This window comes from Nannobrachium achirus (genome assembly GCF_963921795.1).
Source record: "Nannobrachium achirus genome assembly, chromosome: 18".
NCBI lineage: Eukaryota > Metazoa > Chordata > Actinopteri > Myctophiformes > Myctophidae > Nannobrachium > Nannobrachium achirus.
Window position 1 is genome coordinate 50,994,918 of NC_137825.1, and position 12,623 is coordinate 51,007,540.

At 42.4% G+C, this 12,623-nt stretch overlaps 1 protein-coding gene across 1 annotated transcript in view; it reads left to right on the forward strand.

The window, feature by feature from the left end:
* rhobtb1 (Rho related BTB domain containing 1) overlaps positions 1 to 12,623 on the forward strand; it is a gene marked incomplete at both ends in the record, with an annotated part of 52,161 nt that overhangs the window by 4,862 nt on the left and 34,676 nt on the right. Inside the window, one exon of the mRNA XM_080747014.1 lies at positions 2,695 to 2,798. Within this exon, the coding sequence (XP_080603140.1) occupies positions 2,695 to 2,798 (104 nt within the window). The remainder of the gene's footprint in view (positions 1 to 2,694; positions 2,799 to 12,623) is intronic.

Sequence of the window (12,623 nt, forward strand, 5' to 3'; positions counted from 1 at the left end):
CCAGACCAGCGGTGTGTGAATGGTTGCCATGGGAGGCATACCGTGTAAAGCACTTTGAGTGGTCAGAACAAGTCTAAAAACAACAAAAATGCACTCCATTTACCACTGACTAGTACAGTGTTGTTTTTGACAGCAAATTTTGATTTAGTTTTAGTCATAGTCTTTTGAATAAACTGTAATTTAGTTTTAGTCTTTTTGGTCACCTGAAAAGTTTTAGTTTTAGTCTAATTTTAGTCGACCAAATATCATACTTTTTTAGGCGACTAAATCTACAGCTGATTTAGTCAACTAAGTAAGCAATTTACCCCGAGTGAGAGGACATTATGCTCTGATAATGTCCTGTGTGAGGGGGTGATCGGACGAGGCGAAGCCGAGTCCGATAACACCCTCACACAGGACATTATCAGAGCATAATGTCCGACCCCGAGTGGTAAATAGCTTTTCTACCACTTTTTTCCGTATACATGAAAGAAAACACATAGTTGTAACTTGCAAGGATATTAAGTTACCATCATTATTGCCTATAAAACTTCCGCGACGACAGCAAATAGTTCCACAAACAACATCTTCTACTCACCACCAGATGACGCCAACTCCATGCAGAGAAAGATGTCTAGCATACAGCTAAGCTAACGTCAGTTAGAAGGACCGTTCCGGCCGTAAATAGAGGCTGTTCGCTTCCAGAAAGGCATAGGTTCAGAGAAAAGGGGCTTTAAAGTTGGCGGATTGCATTGGATCCAAATAAATTGGCGACGTCGTACGCACGTTAGTAAACATAGGACCGCTACGACCGTCATATGTTGGTTGGGGGAAAGGTGTTCCGACTACCTCCTGAAGTCCCCGGATGTACACTGAGGCGCATTGATCTCGTCCTCACACAACTGCGGCGGTTGTTCTGCCATAACCTCCGGAATTTAGCCAATCAGAATCCAGTATTTGAACATGTGACTAGAAAAAGTGGTAGAACATGTATTTTGGCGGGCCTTGATGGCATCGTAATGACTGATTTTATACACTTGGTTGCATTCTGAAAATGGCAGATCTACAAGCTCACAACGCGTCGTGCTGCGACACGTTGTGAGCTTGTAGATCTGCTTTTTTCAGCACAGAACACCTGAGAGCAACCAAAATGTCTCTTCTCCACTAGTCCCTCCCCAACATTTTAGTCTAATTTTTATTTTGTTGACGAAATTGTCAATATATTTAGTCTTAGTTTTAGTCATCACAGCTTAGTTTTTATTTCGTTTTTATTTAGTCAGTGATTTAGTCAGTGAAAAAACCGCAGTCGACAAAAAAATGTTGTCATAGTTTTAGTCGCCGAAATCAACACTGGACTAGTATAGAGTCTGGAGGTCGTGGGTGGGAGGGAGGACGGAGGAAGGGAATCGATGCGCTTCGAGAGAGACAGAGGCAGTTGAGGCTGCAGACCTGATTACATGAGGATATGTACCGGGTATACACGCATTAATGCGTATTATTACTTTATGCTTTAACTATTGAAGAAATAGCAGATCTACAAGCTCACAGCGCGCTGCGAGCTTGTAGATCACGAAAAGTCGTGAACATTTGAATTTTGACACGATTTTGACCCAAAAATAAGTGTCTTCTAAATCCTTCTAAGGTTTTTTTTGAAAAACACATGTTTCTACGTCAGTGGTTCTCAAACTCTTTCATGTCAGAATTATATGTATTTGGCCGCCAAACCCTGTCTCAAAATATCAGCGACCCCCCCAGAAGCAAATATTTGAGTGACCCATGTTGGGGTCAGATATTCAAAGATTTGCACACATTTTTATGATTTGTATATCTGCTATTTTTCAATAGTTAAAGCATTCAATAATTCTCGTCCGTTTTTCTTTTCAAGTAGTCACAGAATATTTATCTATAGTACAACTGATCATTGGTTAAGACAGGGCTTATCTTTGTGCTTCCGCGAAAACCACTGCTTTCCTGTAGGACTGTGACTATATGTCAGCCGATGACGTCAGAATCTCCTGGCAAAAGCAGGAGGTTTTTGCCATATGGTAAAAAGCAGGAGAACAAGTGTGAAGTTATATACCCTCTACCGCTGTTTCCTGTTGAGATTTCACCCAGTTTTTTCATCTCACTCACGTCACTTTGTCTGCTGACCTCACTCAGCAACGAAATAAACTGAAAATAAACAAAAATAAAAATAAAACAATTCACAGGAGGCAAGCAGTGATCACCCCATGATGTGCACTGCAATGTAGTTTCAGATGCACTGCATTGCAGGCGCTTTTTGAGAGTGAAAAAATAAGAAGACACGTGTGACATGTGTGATCTGGGCAGCTTGCCCCAGGAAATGTGCCAAGCTCAATAGGGAACAACGGTAATATTAGATATTATAATATCTTACCATTTATATTATTATGAATCCAGTCCCCAGTGGATCCCACAAGGCCACTAAACTGCTCCACAAGGCTAGTCCACAAGGCACAAGCCGAATCTGTGCAATTAACTTTGAAAAGATTTATGAATGGCCTCACTAAATTACACAATTATAGTGAAATAGAAGAAACAAGCTCATGAGTGTGTGTGTGTGTGTGTGTGTGTGTGTGTGTGTGTGTGTGTGTGTGTGTGTGTGTGTGTGTGTGTGTGTGTGTGTGTGTGTGTGTGTGTGTGTGTGTGTGTGTGTGTGTGTGTTGTGTGTGTGTGTGTGTGTGTGTGTGGCAGGTGCTGGAGCGCTCCAGAGACGTGGTGGATGAGGTGAGCGTTTCTCTCCGGCTTTGGGACACGTTTGGAGATCATCATAAAGACAGACGCTTTGCCTATGGCAGGTAGGTCACACACAGCGCTCTGCCTGTGAGTGTGTGAGAGAGATGACACGGTTCGCATGCGTTCAAGTGGGTCTGCGACGTTATACTGCCTGAACCTGTGTGCGTTAGGGCTGTCACAATTACTACATAATCGTCTAATCGTGATTTTTTGAAATAATCGTGATTATTTTTCATAATCGTCATAATCGTTTCCATGTTGAAAAATGATCATATATTTAAAAAAAATGTAAAAAATAGTGGAAATAGCAGATCTACAAGCTCACAACGCGTCGCATCGCGATGCGTTGTGAGCTTGTAGATCGGCTATTTCCACTATCAATGTTATTTTTAAGTAAGTATAAAGTTGTCAAAATCAAATGTCAGTAATTTTTTTGTATATTTAGGTTATGTGTCATGATTGCCATGTGCAGCTTCAAAGCCTAAAAGCCAAACAGAAATATAATTATCAACGTCAAAAACACAATTAAATCGTTAATCGCCAATTATTTGAGTGACAATTAATCGTCATGTAAAATGTCACATCGTGACAGCCCTAGTGTGCGTGTGTTTTGTGGATTAAAATAGTCGATGTATCCGGGAATGCAAACTGAGCGCACGTAGCATTCTCTTTTGCAGCAGAACCCTCACACTATCATATTTTGTCCAGTGGTGTAAAGTAACTAAGTACATTTACTTAAAGGAGTAGTTCACCCGAAAATTACTTTTTCCATTGATTACTCAGGCCATGGAGACCTGAGTTTCGTTTTTTTTCGCATTCCTAAGACAATAATCTGATTACAATAAATGTACACCCATTGATTCTGAGCATTGAGTATGAATGACGCATGTGGATAATTGGGTACAAATGCATATTGGCTGTTGTAGCACCTGATGAAGCTACGACGAAACGCGTCGTGCTAATAAAGAATTGATGCAGTAAGCACTGTGGTCGATCGCAGTTCACTTGAAGTATTGCAGTCCCTTCTGATGGAAGGTCTCTTATATATTTTTATAGTTTACATGTATGCTGATTAGACTTGCGCCTTCTACAGGCCTTTTTGGATGGCATCAGAAGGACTTAAGGTCTTTGCACACTGATGCGTTTTTCGTAGCGAAATGCGTTTTTCAGGGCAAGGAGAGAGAGAGAGATAGAAAGAGCAAGGGACCGAGTGGTGCGCGAAAAGGGCGGCAGTGTGCAAACGTGACTGACATAACATGATTTTTTATTTGCGCGCTCCGAAATTCACTCCGATATTCGGCCCGAAAAACGCAAGTCTGTGCTGGTCAGTGTGACGTAAATCGCATAGGTGCTCATACATGGAGATCTGTGTATATGTCAGTCCTTGTCCCTTTTATGGGCATATTGGTTGGATCGGTGGTTCTTCTAAAACATGTTGTTTCGTACAACTGTACTTTGTACAAAAGTACAGTAACTGCAGGGGAAGCAGCTAAGAACATAGACAAAAGTTGGAGTCTTTAGAACTAGCTGTGTGCTGTGAGACCTTAGACATGCTGACTCGGGACCCCATGGGTCTCTGCGTCAATTAGTAGTAGGGATACAACAGATGTGGGCATGGCTAACTTCAGGTGGGTGGTGCTAAAGTGAAAACCAGGTATAATTGATAAACAGGTGGGTGTGGCCACATAAAAACAGTTTAACACTTTCTGTGCACTTTTTTTTCTCCTAGTATAATCACAATAGGGCATTCACCAAATATTCGAATATTCGAATATCAAAGTCACTATTCGACGTTGTTCGCCGAAGTCGAATATTCGGTTATTTATTTATTTATGTTTTATTGTTTTCTCTTTAAAAACTATATAGTTTATAAAGCTTGGCTAGATAGGAAGTCATAAGAATGAGTTGTCAATGCCCCTGGTGGATGAATTTGTTAATAATGCTCTATACCAGGGCTTCTCAAACCTTTTTAGGCCGTGGCCCCCAAAATAAACATATTTGAACTGGGGACCCCCACCCTGACAAGCACTTGGAATTGTAGGTATTACTTTTAATGTGACTCGGTTCCGCAGATAAATATTGTGAAAATAGCAGATCTACACGCTCACAATGCCTCGCAACGCCTCTTGCTTACTTAATATTTGACAGTTTGACCAGTCCTGACGAATATTCGACTATTCGAATACTTTGAGACTAAAAATCACTATTTGTGAATGCCCTAAATCACAATATACCTGATGATCATGTTCAGTCTTTAAAGGTATTAGGAAATTTGCTGCAGGCAGGGTTTGCACCCCAGGAGCTTTTCTTTTTTTACAGTTAACTCTCTTTTCTACCACTTTTTCTAGTCACGTGTTCAAATACTGGATTCTGATTGGCTAAACTCCGGAGGTTATGACAAAACAACTGCCGCAAAGTTGTATGAGGACTTGTCCGAGATCAATGCACCTCAGTGTACATCCGGGGACTTCAGGAGGTAGTCGGAACACCTTTCCCCCAACCAACAAATGACGGTGGCAACGGTCCTATGTTTACTAACGTGCATGCTATAGTCGCCGATTTATTTGGATCCAATGCAATCCGCCAACTTTAAAGCCCCTTTTCTCTGAACCTATGCCTTTCTGGAAGCGAACAGCCTCTATTTACGGCCGGAACGGTACTTCTAACTGACGTTAGCTTAGCTGTAAGCTAGACGCATGGATTAGTATGGAGTTGGCGCCATCTGTTGGTGAGTAGAAGATGTTGTTTGTGGAACTATCTGCTGTCTCGCGGAAGTTTTATAGGCAATAATGATTGTAACTTAAGATCCTTGCAAGTTACAACTATGTGTTTTCTTTCATGTATACGGGAAAAAGTGGTAGAAAAGCTATTTACCACTCGGGGTCGGACATTATGCTCTCATAATGTCCTGAGTGAGGGTGTTATCAGACTCGGCTGCGCCTCGTCCGATAACACCCTCACTGCGGACATTATGAGAGCATAATGTCCTCTCACTCGGGGTAAATTGCTTACTTTTGGACCTCCAAAGCTCTGTTCCTATGCCTAGTCTGCACAGAGAATGTGTCCATGCTGGCCCTTAATCCTGTCTAGCCTGTCTCTTGTAAAGTGGCTAGTAAAGTTGGCCCTGTGCTCTGCCTCTTAACGTCCCACTAGAGGCCCTAGGACAGAACATCCCATGTATTAAATATGCCAGACAGCAGAAATGGTTGAATTAATGATGAGTCCAAGGAGAACACTGGTATATGTTCTTCTGTAAATTAAAATAGCCAAGGAGATTATGCATGCCAATACACTAAACAGCATAAGCCCTTTAAACCATATGGAGATTAAATGTTATAAAGTTATGGTGAAAATGTAATGTAATATGCCACCATGCAAGCTCAAATCCAGTACACACATTGTTCCCTGGGCAACTCCAAACCAGGTATGGATCTCCAAAGCTAGAATAGGAGTTTGATTCACTGGAGTCACTGAGCAGACACTGGTCTTTCTCAACAATACATGGCTGTTATATTCACGCATGAGACAGCTTTGCTAAGCAGTCAAAGGCCAGTTTTGTGTTTGCGTGCGTGCGTGCGTGCGTGTGTGTGACTAGTTTTATGTGTGTGCAATGCATGTTTTGAGTCTGTGTTCATCAGGTACGTGCACACATAGACATCAAAGGGGGCTTGAGCCCCTGCCCTTTTATTCGTCTGTAAAAAGTGCCCTCTTCAGAGTCAGACCATGAATGAACTGATCCATTACAATAATACACACAGCATAATACGCCCAAAGCCATATCCAAACTATAGCAATTTAACTGATAATCAGTAAGAGTTTTTATTTTGAGCACAGTAGTGACAAATTAATAGCTTTCTCAGTACGTTTTTCTCTTTAGCAAAGTTTTCCCTTTTTTAAGCACAGTACAAAGTAAGTTTTTTTAGCACAGTTTATTTTGAGCATGCACTGTAGTGACAAATTAATAGCTGTGCATTGTGCAAATGCAGGCTTTGCTCAGTACAAGTTTTAAGATTGTCTTCATGCCTTTACTAGGTCTGACTTTATCCACCCTCCATGTGTCCGGCAAGGATTTCAGCCACTCCTGGAAGTTCTCGCGTTTCCGCGAGGCGGGTCTTAACACAAGCCTGGTGGGTTTAGGAAACACGCGGAGATTACACACTTCCTGATGATGGCGGCCGAGTTGCATCATGGGATATGACGTTTTTTCGCTCACCAGCCGCCGCACTTGTTTACCTGGTAACCATGGTAACCAGGTAACACGTCCCTGGATGTGATAACGGGGCCGTGGCGCTGCACCGCGGTAATTCTTATCACGTTCTTGGACGTTTTTGGCATTTTGGTTTCATATGTGCTCTTTCTTGTGTTACAAAATGGCTAAATTAATGCTGAGGATTGTACAGTGTACTCTGATATCTTTTCTTTTTACCTCCTGAATATGCTGAACTTGTGACAGCAAGTGTTCAGAGGTTTCGTTTCTAAACGTAATCTTTTAAAGTTAGCAAATGTCAGGTTCACAACCTTGGTCACGTTGGTTTGAGGCCCTTCTCTGCCACTCTACTGCATGTAGTTGCAGAGAAGTGTCATGAAATAAACATAAGGGCTGACATATGAGGGTTATTATTATTAAAGGGAAAGGGAGTGCTTTCTGGTCCCCAGCCACGGGTTCAAAACTTTTTTTTTGAGCTCTTGGGCCACGGGATGGGGAATCGCTTTTCCTGCTTTACTCAGCAGATGGCTGTTCAGATGATGCATGTGCAGTGGTTCTCAACCTGTGGGTCGGGACCCCAAATTATTTTGGGGGAGTCCCCAGATGATTAGCTTAATGTGCAACATTGTTTTCCTACTCAACAGTAAACAAACCTAAAGTTTAAATGTATAGAAGTGACAATTTAAGGACTTTTTAATCCCTCTAAAATGACAAAATTGGCCAAATTGTCAAATATTAGAGGCAGAAATTGTGAAAATAGCCAATCTACATGCTCACAACGCCTCGCAACGCGAGGCGTTGTGAGCATGTAGATCGGCTATTTTCACAATAGAGCCCTGTTATACAAAATGTAATGCATTAACTCTTAGTGCTTGTCAAGATGAGGGTCCCCAGTTAAAATATGATTATTTTGGGGGTCGCGGCCTGAAAAGGTTGAGAACCACTGTTGTAAGGGATTAAGTGTTGCTCAGGGAGACTTTGACACATAGAGTGGGTGTGCCGAGGGTCAAACCAGCAGCCTTCCAATTCCCCTGAATGCCGCTCTACCCACTCAGCAGCATCTGCCCTTTACTGTACATGGCTCTATGTCAAATTGAAAGACGTGGTTCATATTGTTACTGGAAGCAACGTGACTCACACTTACCGGTCTGAGGATGAACTCATTCAGCAAACCTGATATTGTACTCACTGCTTTCCAACAGAAAGCGAGCTGTTCACAAAACCTCATGAAAGTCATTCAACGTACTGTGAATGTATAAATGTTCAGGTGAAGTAAAGAGGGAAAAAACAAACAAAACAAAAACAAAAAACACCCAAATTGAAGTTACTGTACTGCACCATTTTTTTATGTGATATCAGCATAATGCTTCCTGGCTGGCTGCGACAAGATGACTGCCTTAACACTTTGACTGCCAGACCCCCCCGGCCCCCCACCCTGACCAATGCCACCATTAGGTCCCATTCATTCTGCCCCGATTCCAGGGAATATATTGAAAATGATCCGATATTCACATCGGAACAAAAATGGGAGGTTTGGTAAAAGAGGATTTTTTTTTTTACCAAAAAAATTTTGGAGTGATTTCGGTGAGCGGTTTTGGAGATAGGTGCTCGAGAGTGCGCACTGCGCAAACCAGTCAATAACCTCAGAAATCTAGATTCTGAGATATTTGAGTTCAAAGAAAAAAAACTTTAGGAAGCCATAGCGACAAATTGGTAAATGGTAACGGAACACAAGTACCCTTGACAGAAAGAATGTGAAACCAGCTTTCATTCTCTGCAAAAAAAGTTTAAAAAATATTGTACCATCGTCTAGTTTCAAGGGGGCAAAGTGAAAAAGTATGGAATGACTCAGAAGGTGGAAGTTGTCTTACAGTTTGATAGAACTATGCACTGTGAATTCACTGTGTTTTTACCTGGTCTAGAAGGTCAGGAAGACAAAAAGTCAGAAAAGCGATGTCAACCTTTTATTTTATGGCAACATCGAACCCTAACCCTGGTGAGTACCTCACACATCCAGCATGAGCATATTTATGTTCAACAATATTTACAAATATTTAAAAAAAAAAAAAAAAAATCACAAATATGACTTCACAAAAGTAAAATAAAATAAATGTGCAGCAAGTAAAGAATAAATAAAAGAATATAAAAGTCAAAATAAAGTACTGTATTCTAAGGCAGGCAGCACAACAATGTCTATTTGTAGTTGGCCACTAGATGGTACGGTTCACCCTGTGTGTGTGTGTGTGTGTATGTGTATGTGTGTGTGTGTGTGTGTGTGTGTGTGTGTGTGTGTGTGTGTGTGTGTGTGTGTGTGTGTGTGTGTGTGTGTGTGTGTGTGTGTGTGTGTGTGTGTGCGTGCGTGCGTGCGTGTGTGTGTTCGTGTGTGTTCATTGTTCTGGGAAACGAGGAAGAGAAGTCCCAGAAGTTCTTCAGCTCCCATAGAGTGACATTGGTCCAGGAAGCGAACCTTACAGTGACCTGACCTGACTCCTCCGCTATTGCTATCTCCGCCATCATACTGTCCTCTGCGTTGTCATTGGTCTGGTTGCAGATCGTCTCCAGCAGCTCATGGCGTAGCAGGGAATGGGTAGACTGTGGGATCCCATCCTTCCTCCATCCAGTCAGACTCCACGGGCCCTGTATATGATAGAAGAAAAAAAAATACTAAATGATACGTCTGTATACGTCTGAAAACAGCAGATCTACAAGCACACAACGCCTCGCACCGCGAGGCGTTGTGTGCTTGTAGATCGGCTGTTTTCACTAGTCTAAATAATTTCAAATGTATGTATATATACGTGGCCACTGAATTCTATGGGCTCTGCTTTGATACAAATCTACAGCTATGCCAGTCTATTGGCTCTGCTGGCAGAGCCTATAGACTGACATAACTACTGTAGATTTGTAGATCGATTTGATAGGTTATTATGTCACACACACACACACACACACACACACACACACACACACACACACACACACACACACACACACACACACACACACACACACACACACAGATTGTATTACTAAACTATCTATCTAGGTATACACACACGATAAAAAACTAAACTATAAAGAAATGTATTCTTACTGGAAGAAGTTGGTGGAACTTACAGCTACTACAAACCATGGATTGACATCTAGACCTACTGCACATACAGTATGAAACAGAGCTGATACCTTTATGTAGGAAAATAATGCTGCTATTTGTACCCTGTATATATATAAAATGTCACAATGCGACATAGCTCTGTTTGAACAATGCTGTACCCCCTCCAACTGTATATATGTTCCCCATTTTCAACTGTTTTTTTTATTGTATTTGTTATACTTGCTTTGGCAATGTAAACGTATGTTTTCTCATGCCAATAAAGCTCCTTTGAATTGAATTGAATTGTATAATGAAACCAAATGCACCCTACGTGAAAAAAAAACAATAGCAGGTCAGGCTTATTGATTGATTGAAGAATGTATTACAAGCTTGCATTAGAAAGAAGTAGGCTACATATTCATGGCTTATTTCAACAGGAACCACACTTTATGCATCTCAGTGGTGTGTTCTAGACGATCACCCACTATTCGTTTGGCCAGGGCAGACGCTATTGTGCATAATCCCTATCAAATACGCTACTTTGAAAGGTTCAAGAGGGCAGACGCTATTCATATTTTATTTTTCCTCCATCACGGAGGTATAGAGGCCAGCGGCTGGCGGCGCCCTGTGCCCGCGAGGGTGTCACAAGTCGGCCAAGTCCGACAGCAGACCCCGTATACGTGCGTTACCGTTACAGGTAGACCACAGCACTGATCTCATATAACATTGAAAGACAGACGTATAGAACAAAGTGAAACAGAGAACATAAAGTTTGTAACGCTTACCGGGTTCGCAGTGCATCCTACAGGGCGCGGGGTGAAACGGCAGCAATCGGTGCTCTGCCTTCTGGCCGCCAGATCCAAAATCGAGGCCGTGGATCCTACCAGCCGAGGCCTTCGATGAACCGATCGCCCGTAGGAGCTCTTCTCGCCGCCAGATCCAAAATCGAGGCAGTGGATGTAGCAGCAGAGGCCCTCGCTAGTCGCTGATGAACCGATCGTGGAAGAGCGCCGGCCACCGCCGTTGACTGCGGGCTTGGTGTCCAGAGTCAGACTGTCCACGGGGCATGGCGCGGGGGGGTGTCGCTCTCCATTCCGACATGTCGCCACTCCGCTGACCCGGCGCGGGGAGAGACCACGGGATGCGGGGCATGATTCGGCTGCCTATCTCTCTAAATAATACTAAATCTAATGATTTTATAACTAAATTCTCTGCTGCTTCTGATTCTCGCTCTTTCTCTCAATATATCTCTCTCTCCCTCTGATTGCTGTGTGTCCACGGTAAAAGTCACTGAACTCTTTGAGACCCTTGTTTCTGGGGGGAACCGGCCAACCAGCATGCTTGAATTTGGTCAAATGAGCGTGTGATGTCATGCAGGGGCGTCAATTGGGTATGGCAGGGGTATGCAGCTGCCATACCTTGACAGGGGGAAATAATAAAAATGTACTTTTCATCGTGCCTGTTGCTAAGGTATGGCAACATGTCTGGTGTCTTTACCAGACACCAGTCATGTTGCCATACCTTAGCTTGTTCTGAACTGACGCCACTGAATTGTCATGCATGACGACCGTCCCATCGTCCAAAAGGGCTGTATCTTGGTTACCGCATAGATCCAACACTGTACTACTGTAATATGAAAAAAAAGGGTCGGGCGGTATATCCCTCCCAACTTTTTAATTGGCAAGATTGCGCAGGAAGTGTCGGGCGGTATATCCCTCCCGTGGCAGCCAAACTGTTAAGTGCCTACTCGGCTTGTTTCGACTTAATGTACAGTACATGTTCTTATTGTGCCTCTGTCTATAGAGAAGGAACGTATCATTTAAATAATGTATATAGATCCGACCAAGGGCTCTTATTGTTCCATTAGGTAATATGAACACTGTGATTACTCAGTAAATGGCAAATGGTAAATGGTGCATTTATATAGCGCTTTTAATCCAAAGCGCTTTACAGAGATTGTGCATTACATTCACCCATTCACGCACACATTCATACACCGGTGGCGGAGGAAACCATGCAAGGCACCAACCTGCTCACCGGGAGCAATGTGGTGTTCAGAGTCTTGCCCAAGGACTCTTCGACATTAACTCAGGGGGAGCCCGGATTCGAACTGGGAACCCTTCGGGAACCCTTCGTGCTCTAATAACGGTTTCTCTACCCCTGAGCTATGCCGCCCCGTTTACTCAGTGGTCTCAAAGTACTCCTCAGTCCTCAGCATGTCTTATGAATTTGTTGCAAAACTAATAACCAAGTAACTTAATGTTACTCACACGTTTGGCTCACTTAACCCTTAAAGGAGCTATAGTCAACCTTTTCTTGAAAAACGGATGCTAAAATAAAGATAATGTTTCGAAAATATTTTATTAAAAAATAAGCTTCATACTATTAAAAAATGACCACAAAAAGCGTAAAATAATGATAAAATAATCATTTGGCCATTGTCGGGCCGACACTTTAGGATGTAAACAAAGTGTCGGCCCGACAATGGCCAAAATGATTATTTTATCATTATTTTACGCTTTTTGTGGTCATTTTTGAACAGAAACACATGTATGAAGCTCATTTTTTTATAAAATATTTTCGAAG